Source organism: Chiloscyllium punctatum, chromosome 48, assembly GCF_047496795.1.
Source record: "Chiloscyllium punctatum isolate Juve2018m chromosome 48, sChiPun1.3, whole genome shotgun sequence".
NCBI classification, from domain to species: domain Eukaryota; kingdom Metazoa; phylum Chordata; class Chondrichthyes; order Orectolobiformes; family Hemiscylliidae; genus Chiloscyllium; species Chiloscyllium punctatum.
The window spans coordinates 54,754,775-54,773,428 of record NC_092786.1 but is presented as its reverse complement, the minus strand read 5'-3'; the positions used below and the strand labels follow the sequence as shown (position 1 = coordinate 54,773,428).

The 18,654-nt window shown below is 38.4% G+C and overlaps 1 protein-coding gene across 3 annotated transcripts in view; it reads left to right on the top strand.

Moving 5' to 3' along the window:
- The window catches only part of map2k5 (mitogen-activated protein kinase kinase 5), a 385,015-nt gene that overhangs the window by 9,046 nt on the left and 357,315 nt on the right, over positions 1-18,654 (top strand). For all 3 annotated transcript variants that reach the window (XM_072565277.1, XM_072565276.1, XM_072565278.1), the window contains exons 2-3: positions 7,322-7,370; positions 11,270-11,337. In XM_072565277.1, the coding sequence (XP_072421378.1) occupies positions 7,322-7,370; positions 11,270-11,337 (117 nt within the window). The remainder of the gene's footprint in view (positions 1-7,321; positions 7,371-11,269; positions 11,338-18,654) is intronic.

Here is an 18,654-nt window from a genome sequence, read left to right as displayed (position 1 = left end):
TACAGCTGCAGAAGAACTTTTTGTTTCTAATCAATTCCTCTTGTTATGAAGGTCAGCATGCTATTAGCTTTCTTCACTGCCTGCTGTACCTGTATGCTTGCTTTCATTGGAGGAGAAAGTGAGGATTGCAGATGCTGGAGATCAGAGCTGAAAATGTGTTGCTGGAAAAGCGCAGCAGGTCAGGCAGCATCCAAGGAGCAGGAGTATCGACGTTTTGGGCATGAGCCCTTCTTCAGGAATGAGGAGAGTGTGCCAAGCAGGCTAAGATAAAAGGTGGGGGGGGGGGGGAGCGTTGGTGCGATAGGTGGAAGGAGGTTAAGGGTGATAGGCCGGAGTGGGGTGGGGACGGAGAGGTCAGGAAGAAAATTGCAGGTTAGGAAGGCGGTGCTGAGTTCGAGGGTTGGGACTGAGACAAGGTTGGGGTAGGGGAAATGAGGAAACTGGAGAAATCTGAGTTCATCCCTTGTGGTTGGAGGGTTCCTAGGCAGAAGATGAGGCGCACTTCCTCCAGCCGTCGTGTTGCTATGGTCCAAGGAAATTCCGCTACAAATTAACCTGCACCTGCACCTCCACACACATCATTTACTGTATCCGCTGCACCCGATGTGGCCTCCTCTATATTGGGGAGAGAGGCCGCCTACTTGCGGAACGTTTCAGAGAACACCTCTGGGACACCCGGACCAACCAACCCAACCACCCCGTGGATCAACACTTCAACTCCTGCTCCCACTCCACCAAGAACATGCAGGTCACACCTCAGTCCCCGACACTCCAGGGAAAACAGCCCCAGCCTGTAGCTCGGATCCTCCAACTTTGGCAACATCCTTGTAAATCTTTTCTGAATCCTTTCAAGTTTCACAACATCTTTCTCATAGGAAGGAGACCAGAATTGCACGCAATATTCCAACAGTGGCCTAACCAATGTCCTGTACAGCCGCAACATGACCTCCCAACTCCTGTACTCAATACTCTGACCTACAAAGGAAAGCTTACCAAATGCCGCCTTCACTGTCATATCTACCTGCGACTCCACTTCCAAGGAGCTATGAACCTGCATTCCAAGGTCTCTTTGTTCAGCAACACTCCCTAGGACCTTACCATTAAGTGTATAAATCCTGCTAAGATTTGCTTTCCCAAAATGCAGCACCTCACATTTATCTGAATTAAACTCCATCTGCCACTTCTCAGCCCATTGGCCCATCTGGTTCAGATCCTATTGTAATCTGAGGTAATCCTCTTCGCTGTCAACTGCACCTCCAAGTTTGGTGTCATCTGCAAACTTACTAACTGTACCTCTTATGCTCGCATCCAAATCATTTATGTTAGTGACAAAAAGTAGAGGGCCTAGCACCGATCCTTGTGGCACTCCACTGGTCACAGGCCTCCAGTCTGAAAAACAACCCTCCACTACCACCCTCTGTCTTCTACCTTTGAGCCAGTTCTGTATCCAAATGGCTAGTTCTCCCTGTATTCCATGAGATCTAACCTTGCTAATCAGTCTCCCATGGGGAACCTTGTCGAATGACTTACTGAAGTCCATATAGATCACATCTACTGCTCTGCCCTTATCAATCTTCTTTGTTTCTTCTTCAAAAACCTCAAATTCAATTGGGTTGGGTTTACAGGACCAATTAGTCTTTTGAGCCCTTTACAACATTAAGTGACATCATGAGCAATGTCCAACTTAACTACTTACCTTCACTCCTCCAATGTGTTTATTTACAAAACTATTAATTTACATTTAAAATTAATAATTGATCTAGTATCATCAACTGTTTTCTGAAGAGAAATCTGACTTCTTTCATCGTTGTGTAGACGTGTTTCCTGATTTCATTGCAGAAATTGCAGTAAATTTTTACTCCATGACTTCTATTCCGATTACCCCCAACAATTATTGATAGCTTCTCTCTTTCTTACCTATTTCCCTTGATGTCTTGAAAATATTAATCAAATCACTGCCTCATACTAAATTCCCTCAGATTTAGAATATTCAGTTGTTACAAAAAATAATTAAGCAACATGCAGACATTGGCATTTCTTCAAAAGTTTTAATCTGAGAAATGAACATTTTTACTTTAGTTTGGGACTCCTCCAATTCTTAAGAGTTCCTGATTTTAATTGCTTACCCATTGGTGTCTATATTTTCCATTACAGTGATAGATATAGGAGCAGAATTAGGCCATTTAGCCTATTGAGTCTGCTTCACCATTCAGTTACGGCTGATGACTCTTCATTGGACTTGAAATGTTGGCTTGCTTTCCATGGATTTAAAAAAAAATTCATTCATTCTTGGGATGAGGACATCACTGGTTAGGCCAGCACTGTTTGCTCGTCCAGAAGGCAGTTAAGAGTCGATCATATTTGCTGTGGGTCTGGAGTCACCTGTAGGCCAGACCAGGGAAGATTGGCAGTTTCCTTCCCTGAAAGGACATTAGTGAACCAGATGGATTTTCCCAACAAACAACAATGGATTCACGGATATCATTAGACTCTAGGGAAAAAATTGAGGGGCCCTTAGCAGAGAGATTTGTATCATTAACAGCCAAGTACGCAAGTCAAAGCCAGGTAACTACAGATACATGAGCCTGATGTCAGTGGTGGGCAAGTCATTGGAGGGGATTCTGACAGACAGGATTTATGCATTTGAAAAGGCAAGAACTGATTAGGGATAGTCAGCATGACTTTGTGTGTGGAAAATCATGTCCACTGTTGTTCGTCAGGTATATAAACAATTTGGATGAGAATATAGGAGGTACAATTAGTAAGTTTGCAGATGACACCAAAATTGGTCGTGTAGTGGACAGTGAAGGAGGTTATCTAAGAGTACAATGGAATATTGACCAACTGGGCCAGTGGTCTAAGGAATAGCAGATGGAGGTTAATTCAGACAAATGTGAGGTGTAGCATTTTGGTGAGACAAACAGGGCAAGGCTTGCACAGTTAATGGTAGGGTCCTTGGGAGCATTGTCAAACAGAGCGACCCAGGGTGCAGGTACATAGTTCTTTGAAAGAGGTGTCACAGGTAGATAGGGTGGTGAAGAAGGACTTTGGCATATTTGCCTTCAATCAGAGCATTGAGTAAAGGAGTTGGGATGTCATATTGTGGCTATACAAGACATTAGTAGGCCACATTTCAAGTACTATGTACAATTCTGTTTGCCCTGCTGTAGGAACGACGTTATCAAACTAGAAAGGGTGCAAAAAAGATTTATAAGTATGTTACTGAGACTGGAAGGTTTAAGTTGTAAGGATAAGCTGGGATTTTTTTTCCCTGGAACTCAGAAGATGTGATCTTGGGCAATTCTGTTCCACATAAGGTGGTAGAGGCCAAGTTACTTAATATATTAAAGAAACAAACCATAAAGTTCTGGATACTATAGGCACTGAAGGGGTATGGGGAGAGAGGGGAATTATGCATTGAGAGGAATACTCTTGCTCATGCTTCTCATATTCCGAGGAGTGATCCTTTAAGAAAATTGATTAATTAGTGAGCTTTTCATTATCTCAATCCTGGAGCAAAAGTGTTGGTCTTCTCTGGATCTTCATGCTTTTAACTTGGAACTTACTAAAAGACTTTGGCACTGATCGCAAACAAGTACACTTCAAGAATACTGAAAGTATGCACTACACCAATGTTTGCAGTACCACCAATGGGATTGCAACCAGAAGCAATCTGATTGGGCACAGTCAGTATAGATTGGTGAATGGGAAATTATGTTTGACAACTTTTCTGAAGCTTTTGGAATCTATTAATAACAGAAATGAAGAAGTGGAGTCAGTGGACAAAATAAACTTGGATTTTCAGAAGTCATTTGATAAAATCCCCTGCAGAAGGTTGATTAGCAAAATTAACACCTGTTCTAGATGTTTTAATATATTGGCTGAAACTAAGGATTGGGCAATGGATATAAAATGAAGAATAAGAATAAACAGGTCGTTTTCATGTTGGCAAGCCATGACTAGTAAGTTTTGCAAGGATCAGTACTTGGAGCCCCAGCTGTTCACAAAATAGAACAATGAATTTGGATACAAGGACTCAATGTAATATTTCAAAGTTTGCAGATGATGCAAACCTAGGTGGGAATGTATGATCTGAGGAAGACATGAAGTGGCTTCAAGAGGATTTGTACACTCTTACTGACAGAACATAGCAAATGGAAAATCATATGGGGAAATTTGAGGATGTCCAAATGGTAAGAGATGAGCAAGTGAAGATATACAAAGAACTCTGGGTGTCCATGTCAGTAAGTCACTGAAGGTAAAAACAATGACTGCAGATGCTGGAAACCAGATTCTGGATTAGTGGTGCTGGAAGAGCACAGCAGTTCAGGCAGCATCCAAGGAGCTTCAAAATCGACGTTTTGGGCAAAAGCCCTTCATCAGGAATAAAGGCAGGGCTTTTGCCCGAAACGTCTATTTCGAAGCTCCTTGGATGCTGCCTGAACTGCTGTGCTCTTCCAGCACCACTAATCCAGAAGTAAGTCACTGAAGACTAGCATAGAGATGCAGCAAACAATTAGAAAGACTAATAGTATGTTAGTTTTCATTGCAAGATAATTTGAGTACAAGAGTACTTAAGTTTTTGTTCAACTACATTGATCTTTCATTAGACTGCACCTGAATTACTTCACAATTCTTGTCTCCTTATCTAAAGAAGGCAAATATTGCAATACAGGAATGAAAGTTCTTCAAACTTGTTCTGGGATAACACAACCGTGGAGAGAAATTGGGGAAACTGGTCCTGTATTCTCTCGCGTTTTGAAGAATGGGCAATGATCTCATTGAAATGTGCAAAATATTTAAAGGGATTGACTAGATCAATGCAAATAAGATGATTCCCCTATCTTAGAATTTAGAGCCAGGGCACAAAATAAAAGGCATACCACTTGGAATTGTTAAGATGGTATCTTCTTCTTATTTTCATTTTTTTGATTGTGAACTAAAATGAAAAAAATACTATTTTTAGGAATTATTAGCTTTTCAAACAAGTTATTGGATTGTGTTTACATTGTTGCTTTGCAAGGAGAGGGGGGTGGGGCGGTGAGATAAAATAACATAGAAATGTGATGTATGTCCGCAGTGAGAGATTTGGTTGGCAACAAGTAGCTGGTTTGTGCAGATGTGGCTGCCAGATGTTATCAGCCTAAACACAGATTGTTCATCTGCCCAGGAGCCAGTTTGTGAGTTTACAATCGAGGATGAGAAGCCTCCAGATTTGCCGCAAGAGTAGATTCAGTATCTCTCTCTTTCTCTGCTGTACAAGTACCTGTAGCCTGAATAAAACCAGTTATGTTCTCCACCATTTGCTATAAACTGTTGCTTTAACCAGTAATTAAGAGATTTGCTAATCAGTGTACAAATTGCCATGTTCCTCCTGCACAGAAGTGACAAAACCTGATAGAAGGGGTTTGAAGAACAGAGGATCTTGGAAAATAAAAGGAACATATCATTAAACCCTGTTGGATGGTGCTATTGAACTGTGTTTCCCAATTTTTCTTTTACCTCTACTCAAAAATAGATTTTTGTTTGCTTGTGTCACTGTGTGTGGGGATTCGTGGGTTTAGAGTTTCAACTAGTAGAGTTTATATATTGACAGTTCGCAGCTTTTTTTTCACCTAGCACCGACTTACTTGTAACAAGCAGTAGTTCTCAATAATTATGGGAACCTGGTTGGTGTTGTCTGTTAACCTGATTCTATCTGACAGCTAAATTGGGGACTTTGCATACTTTGCCACAAAAGTTAGTTAATTAATCAATGCTAGTGGTGAGGCATGAGAATCAGCTAATTTTCCTAAGTGGCTTGCAATAGGACTGAAATAATTTTTTTACTCAGGATTTTGAATAATTGGAATATTTTACCCTAGAAAGCTGTGGATATTCAGTTATTGAGCATGTTTAAAGTAGAGATTGACATATTTCTAAATACCAGTGATGTAATGGGGCATGGTGATAATGTGGAGCATTGCAGTGAAGTGGATGGAACAGCTATGTACATTTTAAATGGCAAAGGTCCAGGCTGAATGATCTACTCTTGCTCCAGTGTTTCAGTGTTACATGTTAATGAGGGCAAAAATTAACTTATTAAATAGCAATGCTAAAATCTTTTTCACAGATTAACAACAGAATTGACCTAGTATCCTTATGTCTCTGAAGAATGAGTAAAATGACACACTGATTACAAACTCTGACAAAGTAATCCAAAGAGACCTTTCCTTTAAATAATCAGCATCAATAGATAAGGATACACAAAAAAATCTATGAAGTACCATTTCCTTTTTTTTCTGATTATTCTTGTTAGCTTATCACATTAAAAGCAAAATAATTATTTCTTAGAGTTTATTCCTAACTTTGTCATGTTGATTATTTTTTATTTGATTTCTTGTTAGTTCCGTTTGTTTTTATTTAATTTAATTTAATTCACATTAATGCCTTGGCTGATTTTACTATTATATTTCATTACTTTTGTGAACTATGCAACACCTGCCTCACATTCTTATGTCTTAATTCACAGCAAAAGATAAATAAGTTAATGATCTTTTCTGTTGAAAATCACCAAGCCACCTTCAGCATCTTCAAAACCTGTTAACTCTGTCATGCACCAACCTGATTGCAAACCTTCTCCAAACATCACTGTTTGTGGAGAAAATCCTGGAACTCCTCTGTCTCTGTCTCTGTGTCTCTCTCTGTCTGTGTCTGTGTCTGTGTCTGTCTGTCTGTCTTCCTCCTTCCCCTTCCACCCCTTCCACCCCCCCCCCCCCCCCCCCCACCCCACACACACAACCACTGTAGTAACAGTATGGATATACATATAACAGATGACCTATAGTGGTTCAGGAATAGAGTATCCTAATAGAAAAGCAGAAAAGGTTTTGTGTACAGACTGCTGCACAGATTCCGTATTAATTATACGTACATAAAACACAAACCCTGCATTGCTAAAGCAAGCTGTGGGAGTTCCAACTAAGACTCTATTCTAGAACCCATGCAGTAGGCCATCAGAAATATAAGATGCAAGTTTTGGTCTTTGCTTTATATCCTGAGTTACTGATTTCAGTCATGATTATAGAGTCATAGAGATGTATTCTAGGGATTTGGGAGATGGGAGTGAGAGGAGGGGTCACACATTATTTAAAGAAGGCTAAAGTGAGATATGAAGGCATCTTCAGGTTACTGTGGTACATGTTGGGAGTAAACAGTCAACATTTATTGAAGAAGGCAACAAATTATTTACCTGATTTTAAAAATGTATTTGACTTTATCTTTGAATGTAAAATCTTCTGAGATCTGCTTCAGAATTACCAATTTTGTTTCTTGTTTTTAGGATGTTATTGGTCAGGTGTTGCCAGACACGACAACCACAGCGTTTGAATGTAAGTAAATTATTGCTTAATATGTAAAATAAATCCAAATTATAGAAATACACATTAATCAGCTTCTGGTTTTATTTTAGTTAATTTTGTTTTAATGTCTGGTATTCTGTAGGCTTTATCGAAATTCATTCAATGGAAAAGCCTACAGGACAAAGCAGTCTGCTTAATGAACATTCCATTTTTCAGTTTAAAAATTCGCATTGTTGACCACTGATGTAGAGCAGCAGCAGTGTGTACCATGTACAAGGTGCACTGTAGCAACTCACCAAGTTGCTTTCAGCATCTTCAAAATCTGATAACTCTGTCATGCACCAATCTGATTTTAAACCTTCACCAAACTTCGCTGTCCGTGGAGAAAATCTGGAACTCTCTCCCTAATAACACTATGGGTATACATATAGCAGGTTATAGTTGTTCAGGAAAATGGTTTGCTGCTTGTTGGGTAAGTAAAGATGTACAAGAAAATGTTGCTTTTACCAGCGAGTTCACACCTATGAAAGTTTCTTTTAAAAATACATGTTTTGGCAAAGAATGTTATTTGTTTTGGTTGCTTAAATAATACTGCTTGATTATGCAACATACCATTGAAATAATATTTTAACTTACTACATATGTTTAAGAAGTTTAAAAGTTACGAAGCATCTGTTATTTGGATACTACTTCGTGATTGTTTTGTAATTTGTGGAATTTTAGAAATCTAAGCTGTAAGACCAGGCCTCCCAAAGTTGGGCTCCAGATCCCAAGTGGGTTCACAAGCTGAAATTTTGGAATTGCAACTTTGAAGTGGCCATGGCTCTTGGATATCCTGTACCCCATTTCCTGAGGGCTTGCAACAATTTTCAAGCCTCAATTTGCGGTCACCATGGGAAAATATTTGGAAAGATGAGCTGTGGGAAGTCCAACTTCATTTTGTATTGATGCATTTATAGGATGGGGTGGTTGAGAGCACAGCACTGACTTGCACTTTTAAAAAAACATGTATAGAATCCCTACACAGTGTGCAAACAGGCCATTCAGTCCATCGAGTCCACATCGACCCTCCAAAGGGCATTCGACCACACCCATCCCCCAACCCTAACCCTGCATTTTCCATGGCTAACCCACCTAGCCTGCACATCCTCTGGCCAGCCCATTTAGATTGCACATCTTTGGACTGTGGGAGGAAACCAGACCACCCAGGGGAAACCCACACAGGTGCAGGGAGATGTGTAAACTCCACACAGGCAGGGTGGAGTCAAACCTGGGTCCCTGGTGCAGTGAGGCTGCAATGCTAATTACTGAGCCACTGTGCTTCCCCAAAGCACCTTTCCCTCATTCCAGATTTCCTCCACATGAACATTAAGTTTGATTTAAGAAGTTAGCACATGGTAATCTTGGGACAGGCCTCATTGCTTGTTGCCAAAGATTTATTGAACAAATTCCAAGCAAGTATGTTGCTTCCATATCCATGTCCAAAGAGGGTAAGCCTTTATGTATAAAACACCTTGTATCATTTTCTGTAATGGTAATGAGTCACATTTTTGTTATCTAAAAATATTGAACTTTATTTGAGTGTTGCTCCTTATGTCTCCAGAACAGGTAGTACAGGGATGCGTATGCAAATTGTTATCTTTGAACTATAGTACAAAAGCCAATTCCCATTGAGATGAACCCTTGAATGACTAAATATTATCACGCTTTTTAAATCTCCTTGGTACTGTTTCCTCACTGCAAGAATTTTAAATTCTGCAGAGCATTTATTGACTTGCTCATGTGGCTTTCCTCCTACAATATTGTTTAAACAGAAGGTTTCTTGTCCCATATCTAACACCCATACCTTTCTCCCTGATATTGCCCTTTCACCAGTGCCATATCCCAGTACATTATTCGCACATGTTAAAACCGAACCCCTTCAGCGCCTCGCCTTAAGCATTCTTCCCATATTCCAAAATAATCATCTTGGTACTGCTGCTCTCATGCTTAGGAACCCTTCTTGTTACACTAAGCCAGGTTTCTGGTATCATTCTCCCATTCATTCAGAACTTCAAACCTATTCCAACACATTGCTTACATTATGGGTGTCTCTCCTTAATGCTGTTTACTACTGAGCATTTATCATCCCCCAAGGACTCCAGTATCCCACTAGCTTCATCTTGGTGCTTCCACATACCAGTACTACTTTCCAAATGCCATAAAACTGTATAGTACTGCCACTCTCTTTAAGTATACTCCACCACTATTTTCTCACCGCATCACCTCTCTACTGGACCCCAAGGCCTGCAGGAGCAAATTATTGCAGATGCTGGAATCTGTAATGAAAATAAAAAATGCTGGAAATCACAGGGCAGGCAGCATTTATAGAGAGAAAAAGCTGATATTTTGAGTGTAGATGACTCTTCATCAGAGCTGATGTGAAGTGTGGAGGGGGCAGCATTTATACAATAGGGGGGAGGGGCGTGGAATGTTGTGGGAGAAAATCTGCACTACCAGTAGCCTAAGTGATTAGAAAGCGCAAATGGCCGAATAATGGTCATTCTAACTGCCACATTGGAAAGAAAAGAGACCCACTGGAATGGGAGGAGGGAAGAGAGGTCATGGTGACAGAGAATGCAACAAATAAAGCTAAAAGAAAGGAAAGGACTTCAAGGCCACCCTCAATGCAATTTGAATAAATGACGCCTCCATTCATGAATACTGCATTGATACACATGGACAAACCATACACCTGTGAACTATATTTGCATTTTGAGGGACTTCTCCATTCTTGTAAGAATGTTAGGAGTAGGGTAACAACTTAACCATCATACAGTGTATTGTGTAGTTTGTTGGACTTAACATTTTTCAACTCCCCTTGAATAGCATTTTGGAAAATGTGCTGACAATATACAAGTTGATTGTTGAGTTGGTGCCGGAGAATTAAGGGTGTAGTCATGAATTCTGATGATTGACCACTTGAGCTTTTCTGTGGCAGTTTGTGAATTTACCTGAACACTGATTTTACTGTATGGCTTCCCTTTAATTCCTATCTAGTGACATTGTTTTAACTGAGGAGTGAAATATTTTGCCACACTGTGAACACTGCAGTTAATTGCAAGTACAATATGAACCACAATGGATGACCCTATATTATTTAATTTTATTTTAGATTGGCATTGAGTTGTTAAGAAATCTACTAAATTACTGCTGGGTATTCCTCTCTTTCGAAATAATTGTGATACAGGTTCAGAATGGATATTCCAATTTCCTTTATCATTTGTTGATGTCAGCTACTGGCATAAAATTCATGGCCTGTTCCTGTGTTGTACTGTTCTATGTTCAGTGTGTACACATTGGAATAAGTTAATTCTGATGAGACTTTATCGCATTTGTTTGTGTTGTGATGTTTTAGTGATTTGAATACAAGTTCATGGTTGTAACTCTGTGTGTTAATAACTATTAGATATCATGAAACCTCTCCTTTGAAACTTTGGATTTGTAACACTTGCAAGTATTGATTTGAATGTAAATGGTAACATATAAAATTGTGGAATAGTTACTTAAGATGCTAAATTATCAAGTCTTACAAAAGTACAGTTTGTATCAACTGTATTAGACAGATTAGATATGTTTGCAAATTACAATGGAATGAAAGCATTTTGTAAACCAAACATGCAATAGTAGTTCAGATTGTATTGTAGATTCATGAGACCCTACTGTCTTGCAATATTACCTGCCTGGAGAATATATATAATTTTCAATCAAATAAAGCTCTGCAAAATTCATATAATGTAATGCAAACTGTATTAGCTGTGTGGAGTTAGCTGTGTCATTCTAACTTGTGTTTAATTAATGTCTTCTCTATTCTAAAGTATTATTTTCTATATCTCGCTGTTAGTATTGATTAACTAAATAATGTTTACAATGTATTTTTATTTTTGAAGATGAAGATGAAGATGGTGATCGAATCACAGTACGCAGTGATGAGGAAATGAAAGCCATGTTATCATATGTAGGTACATTTTAATCAAACCCTTTCAAACATGTACACGGAAAGGAGCACTTCTGCCTGTCGTGTACTGTGTTAATTTAATGTTGAGTGTTGGAAAAGCACAGCAGGTCACACAGCATCCGAAGAGCAGGAGAATTGGCATTTCGGGCAGAAGCCCTTCATCAGAAATGAGCCTGTTCAAGTCCAAATTATGTTGGTTTGAATGTAGTCCGGAGTCCATGTGGAACCAGTCAGTTCCATAGGCAGGTACTGAGGAAGGAGATATGGCTATGGTAGCAAGTCTGCTTCAGGACATGGCTGAAAAGCTTCAGGGCAGAGGAGATGACCTGGGGGGTGCAGTGAGAGAGGGACTTACTAAGATCCTTGTGGAAAGAGGAAGAGAACTTCTTCAAGGTAGGCATCCTTGGAAGAGGCTTCGCAGTAAGGTTAAAATAAACTAGGAGAAAGTGAGTCTTTGCTTTTTCCTGTGTGAATTTTATGTATGTTATTAAATATCATGATGTTTTATGGAATAGGTAGTTATTCGGTTCCCATGTTTTGTATTTGGATAAAAGTGATCATTTTCTTTAATCTTATTTGTAATAACTGTTGCTATTCTGCCAAGTGGGATCAATAATTCTCTAGTTTTTCTTTATTAAGTCAGATCTGCAACCAGAAGTTGCATGTGCATATTTGCTAAGAAATGATTTTTGAAAGTGAAATCCAGAAGCAAAAGAATTGCTATTTTATAGAGGAGTTTTCAATTTAAAAAACATCTAGTGAACACAAGATAGGAAGGGGAAAAAATGCAATTTGAATTGTAAGGTTTACTAAGATGAGAACAGCAATACATAAAACAGTTACTGTCCTTCTTTCATGTTTTCAAAGCGTGAGCCCACCCTGTTTCCTTTGAAATGTTGCACTTTCCAGTAGAAATATAGATTAACTATCTAAGCAGGATGCTCATTTGATTTTTTTTTTAATAATTCTGAACTCTAAAACCACTGAGACATGTCAAGAAGTTGAGACCAATAAATTTGGCAGAGGCATGAAACCTAAAATACTTTGCTTTATAGGATGTAATACTACAGTGAGCTGTATCCATCACTAGATAATTATAGTTTGAAAGCTTTAAATTTGTTTGAAATAAAAAAAAATGTCAGTTTTAAATATTATTACATTTGTTTGTACAACAAGGAAATGATCTTTAGGTACATTCCATCTGTAATCACTTCAGTAGAACCGGCAACTGAAATTGGGCGGCATGGTGGCTCAGTGGTTAGCACTGCAGCCTCACAACACCAGGGACCCGCGTTCGATTCCAGCCTTGAGCAACTGACTGTGTGGAGTTTGCACGTTCTCCCTGTGTCTGCATGGGTTTCCTCCCACAGTCCAAAGATGTGCAGGTTAGGTGAATTGGCCATGCTAAATTGCCCATAGTGTTAGGTGCATTAGTCAGAGGGAAATGGGACTGGGTGGGTTACTCTTCGGAGGGTCGGTGTGGACTTATTGGGCAGAAGGACCTGTTTCCACACTGTAGGGAATCTAATCTAATCTAAATTCCTCAAGCACTGTCTTCCTGTACTTCAAATATTTATCCTTTCTTTATGATGCTTTGGCCTGTGTTTGAACTGTGAAAGACTAATTTGCTATGATCAGAAATGCCTCTTTTTTTCCCTTTTTAGGAATGATTTTAACTTGGTGACTCCTTTAAAACGGATCCCAAACCAAAATGAATGATCTTACTTTATTTACCTTTATAAAACCTTTTCATAGTGTTTAAAAAAAATTAAATCTTCCCTTTACTTACTGGAGCAGAAAAGGCTATCCCAGTATCTCCAGTCTCCTCCGAACGTTTTCTATTGCTGGCGTAATTTTAGCTACAGTTCAGTTTTTTTTATGCACTTGGAAAGATCTTAGAAACCATTAAAATCTGCATTTTATTTAGCAACCCATTGCTAGACTAACCATGTGACATAATAATAGTAGAGAGCTTTATTCAGTATTAACACTTTGTAAGATCTTTACACAGTAAGTATTGATAGATTTGTGGTTAAAATGTTGCTAACAAACCAACCAAGCATTAATCTTGCAAGATTTAATGTCCTTTTGTTTCAGATTTGTTACTGGCTTAGAATACATTTGAGTACATAATCTTATAGTTAACATTTGAAACAACGTTTAGGAATAGAAATACTATTAAACCCAACCCATTCAGAAATCGTCATATTGAAATTTGCCTTCCAAGCATAATTTTTAAGTTATGCTGTTAACTTTGCATGAGAATATTAAACGTCAGTCAAAAAGTATTCTTAATGAAGTCACTTTTTGCTTCCAGTTTCTACATTTCTTGTGCAACTGTGATAGCACTGAGTGTATACAAATTTAATATTGGATTACAAATCAGAATTGGAGATTGCTGGGGATTCTCTTGCATCAGGGTTGTATGCATAATGATTTACTAAAATTTGGAAATAATTTTTTCTTTCAGTTTGGTTTAGTCGAAGCAATGCTCAAATAATCTTGAAGATGTCAGAATGGAGCAGATAATTCAGAGTTTAATTGAACCACCATTACTAACGGCTTGATTTACAATAAGCTGTGATCTCACAGTTGGGCTTGGCAGCAACAACATTGTAACTTGCCTTTTGAAATTGTATTTGTTGGATTCTGGTGCTTCTAGATCAAAAGATTAGCTTTGAGGTCTTCTCCAGGAAATTGATGTCAAGCATATTAGATTTTTTTTCCACCTTTGGTATTACACCGTGTAGAAGGCAAAATAAACCTATTTGTGCAACATGTCTTTTGTTTATTCCTTTTAAAAAGCCAATGGCAGAAATTTTCCTCTTTTTAGAATTGCTTCTCATGAGTAATTTAATTTTTTTTAGTGAGGTGCCCTTTCCATAACAGGTGAATCCATGTCTTTAACAACTTTCTATTGAGATTTTTAAACAGAAAATCTCCTTTAAACAAATAAACATGAAAAGAAAATTCAATTATAAATTTTGGAAAGCTTATTTAAACATAGTATATTGGTTTTCACATGGTTATACATTCAGTATTATAACTGGCAAATAAATTTCAACACATGCATGTCGCAATTAGGCTTAAAAAAAAGATAATTTTAAAAACTTTCCACGTATCTAGAAAAAGGTAGCCATGTTTGAAGTGATCCCAGTAACCCTGCAAGTGTTGAATTTATTAGCGTGTAAGTTGGAGTGGTCGGACATTTATGATGGTGGACCACATTTGGGTATGAAAATTGTACTGGGCCATTTTTAAATGTTCAAGAAATAATATATTTTGGTACAAATAAACATTAAAATCATCATAATGATGCACCACATGAACAGAACTAACCATTCTTTTTTTTTTCATGCCCTCTTAGCTTAGGATGAGCCATGTAGTTGGTCACTCCTGTTTATAATGTATTAAAGTCAGTGTTGTTCTTTTTATAGAAATCTTCAAGAAGGAACTGAACTCTGAGCAGTTGTGATCTGTTGTGAGACTTATTGCATGTTGGCACTAAAAATGTTTGTTTAGAGATTGGAGCCATATAAAATTAGGATTTGACATTTTGCTGAAAACAGTCATTCATGTGAGCATTTATTATCCATCTCTAGTTGTCCTTGAAGGTAGTGCTGAGATGTCGCCTTTGGGTGTAGGTAGACCCATAATGGCATTAGGGAGGGAGTTCCATGACCTAGTGACATCGAAGGAGTGGTGATATATTTCCAAGCCAGGATGGTGATTAGCTTGGAGGGAAACTTGGAAGTTGTGGTGTTTCCATTTACCTGATGTCCTTGTCCTTCTGGATCGTAATGAGAACTTAGATTCACTCAAGAAAGCTTTATATCCCATTCAATATTTCTGGATGTACTTTTCTTTGGAAGTGGACCTTCATCTTGGAAATTTTTGTTATTTTCTTGCATTCTCTCTCTCTCTCTCTCTCTCTCTCCAACATGTTTGCAGCACTATGCTGATCAGTGATTGATGGAAAAATTTGCCTCTTTTTGTTTTTCGTGATCAGAGTACTGAGGGAATAATTTATTTCAGGCAGAGGAAAATTATCTGAAGCAAAGAACAAACCCAGAAAATTGATTTAGAAAGGTGCAGTCAGTCTCTTTATTAGATCCAAAACAGCATTTGATGTTGAATCTGTATGTACAACTATCTTACTCAAAGGCAAGAGTGCCATCATTGAGTCACAACTACCATGGGATTTCTGTTTTTCCATTCGCTCTTGAATTTACATCACTGTTCAAAATGCATGATTTGCCAATATCCATCCATTTGAGGGAAAGACTCTCCAAGTTTGCTTGTTGAGACTTTCAGTCATATCTAGGATAGAAAATGCTGTAGGTATTATGGATTTTCTATATTTCCCTCATCAATCACTGAATTATACATCAATTGAGAGGAGATAGTGGTGTAGTGGGAATATCAAAACTGGTAGCCCTTCCAGATCTGTAGAAGGTCACCAGACACAATGTTAATTCTGCTTTTACTCCATAGATGCTGCCAGACCTACTACGTTTCTCCAACAATTTCTGGTAATCCTTCAAATGTTCTGTAGGCATGGTTTCATATCCCTCCACAGAAGCTGGTGGCATTTTAAATTCAATGGTGTGAAATTGAAAGTTTGTTTCATCATCACCATTGCAGACTATCCTGTAAATAGACAGTAGGTGCAGGAGTAGGCCATTCTGCCCTTTGAGCCCGCACCACCATTCATTATGATCATGGCTGATCATCCTCAATCTATATCCAGTTCCTGCCTTATCCCCATAACCCTTGATTCCACTATCCTTAAGAGCTCTATCCATCTCTTTCTTGAAAGTATCCAGAGACTTGGCCTCCACAGCCTTCTGGGGCAGAGCATTCCATACACCCACCACTCTCTCTGGGTGAAGATGTTTCTCCTCAACTCTGTTCTAAGTGGCCCACCCCTTATTTTTAAACTGTGTCCTCTGGTTCAGCAGAAACCGGCTTCCTGCCTCCAGAGTGTCCGATCCTTTAATAATCTTATGTCTCAATCAGATCCCCTCTCAGCCTTCTAAGCATATACAAGCCCAGTCACTCCAATCTTTCAGCGTAAGATAGTCCTGCCATTCCGGGAATTGACCTCGTGAACCTACGCTGAGTAAAAACTCATCTGGTTCTTGAATTTTATTAAGCAAGGGCAACTTACCATCCTTACCTAATCTGGCCTACATGTGACTCAAGATCCACAACATGGTTGATTCTTAACTACCCTTCAAAATGGCCGAGTGAGCTACTGAGTTCAAGTGCATTTGACATGGACAGTAAATGCTGGTCTTGTCAGTTATACCCACATCCTGTGAAAGAAGAAAGGAAAGAAAAGTTTTTTACTTGCTGTACAAATCTGTTATTTGCTGACACTTTTTTTGTTATTTACCTGAAATCTGTGCCATTGACTGGCTATTGACCCATCTGCCTCAAGAAATTGTTACCTACCAATCAGTATTCTACTTGATTTTGAACACCTTTATTAAATTTATGCTTAACCTTCTCTGCCCAAAGGATAACCACCTGAGGTACTCTTATTTTCCCACTTAACTGAAGTTTCTCCTCTCTGGTAATATTATAAATATGGCTTTTAGGCACTTAATGTAGAAAGCTTGTAAGACTGAGACACAAATGCTAAATTTTATTGTAGAATAGAGATGTATAATCACTATAATTGTTCAAGGTACTCTTCAGTCTATTTCTGTGCCAATGTGGACTTGGAGGTCCCAGCTTAAAATTCTGGTCTGGGCTATTATTTGCTCTAAACCAAGACAGCAGCTGGTGCTGCACTACTATATCATTAGCAGAACAGGGAAGAAAGGAATTATGTTATATGAAAGCATATTGGTTCTGGATAGGAGAGGGGCTGGCCACAGTACCAAACAATCTGCTAAAATTCACAGTGTGCAGTACTATATATTAAGAAAGGCTGCTTGGGCAAGGCACCAGCACCCAAGACACCAGCAAGAACTGGCATTTGCAGATGAGGAAATATGAAAAATAGAGGAGCAGAACTATTTGTGTATTAACTTGATTTTTTGAAAAGGTTCTAAAACCTAAATGAAAAATACATTGAAGTTTTCTAATTTCCATGTAGATACTTGGGAAATCAATGTGCAAATCAAAATTGCTATTAATCTAGTATTGTAAGTAATTTTGAATTCCCACTTGCCTTGTGCTGTTCTTAGGTCTCCCTTGTGTGGCAGCTGCACTCGTAGAGAAACTTTCTCCTGCAGCCACAGATTATGGGACAATTTACATTGATCTAATTCTATTGGAATATCCATTGTGACTGCTGGCCAAATCGAAGATTTCTATGGACCAAAGTTTTCCCATTCTAATGTAAATAGCTCACAGTTCAGCAAGGTTGGGAAATGTTCCCACAACTTTGAAAAAATTCTGCTAGGTATTGCTGGCAAGTTTGGCTATTTGAATACAAATATTGAGCCCATTCGTATTCCTAGGAGGGTTGTCACACCGAACAGAAGTGTGACAACAGTTGGTTGCAATAACACTGGGTTGATGAAATTGTACTGACCACTGGGATTGCAAATTGTTGAGGCAGTGTGTGTGTATTTGAGTGACCTTTTGAAAAGACCAAACGTTCACAAGTTAAAAGGTCTAAATTAACTTGATTTGTTTTTGACGTTTCTAAAAGTAATTCCATAGTTACTGATCAGATCATCATGAACATTAAGAAAAATAGTTTTTAATGATTTTTACCATTATATAATAGCTATATGCACCATAAATTTTAGTATCCTTTATGCATTACTTAATAGTTACAGCTCATTAAAAATGAGCCCCTGGGCTTTTTTAAATAACACTTTCCACTGGAGATGATGTTAACCCTTAAGAGTATTGTAAAATTAGTCTACATTACTCTGTGGGATAAAAGGTAATAACAAATATTAAGACTATTACAACTGTATTGGGTAGAGTAGAGTGGACTTGCTGCATGGAGTTCAGTTGAATTTTGTTGATATTCAAGTCAAAATGTTTTAGAATGTAATTTTACAAATTTTATGAATAAAAATATTTTGGGCGGGGGGTGGAATCTCTTAAAACGTTGAGTACAATGGCATCTTTGTTTTGTTATTTTAAAAGAATTGATGCAGTATTAGAGTTGCATCTTGCCAGATCTTTTCTTCTGTTATGTGGAATTTTAGTGTGAAGGTATTAAAGTGTCACGGAAATCCATTTAATTGTGCTTTTAAATATTTTCTTGTTTCACACAATTCAGTGGAATGCTTGAGTGATACTTCATTGCATACTGATTCAACATCCATGTCAATACACCCTTCCTAA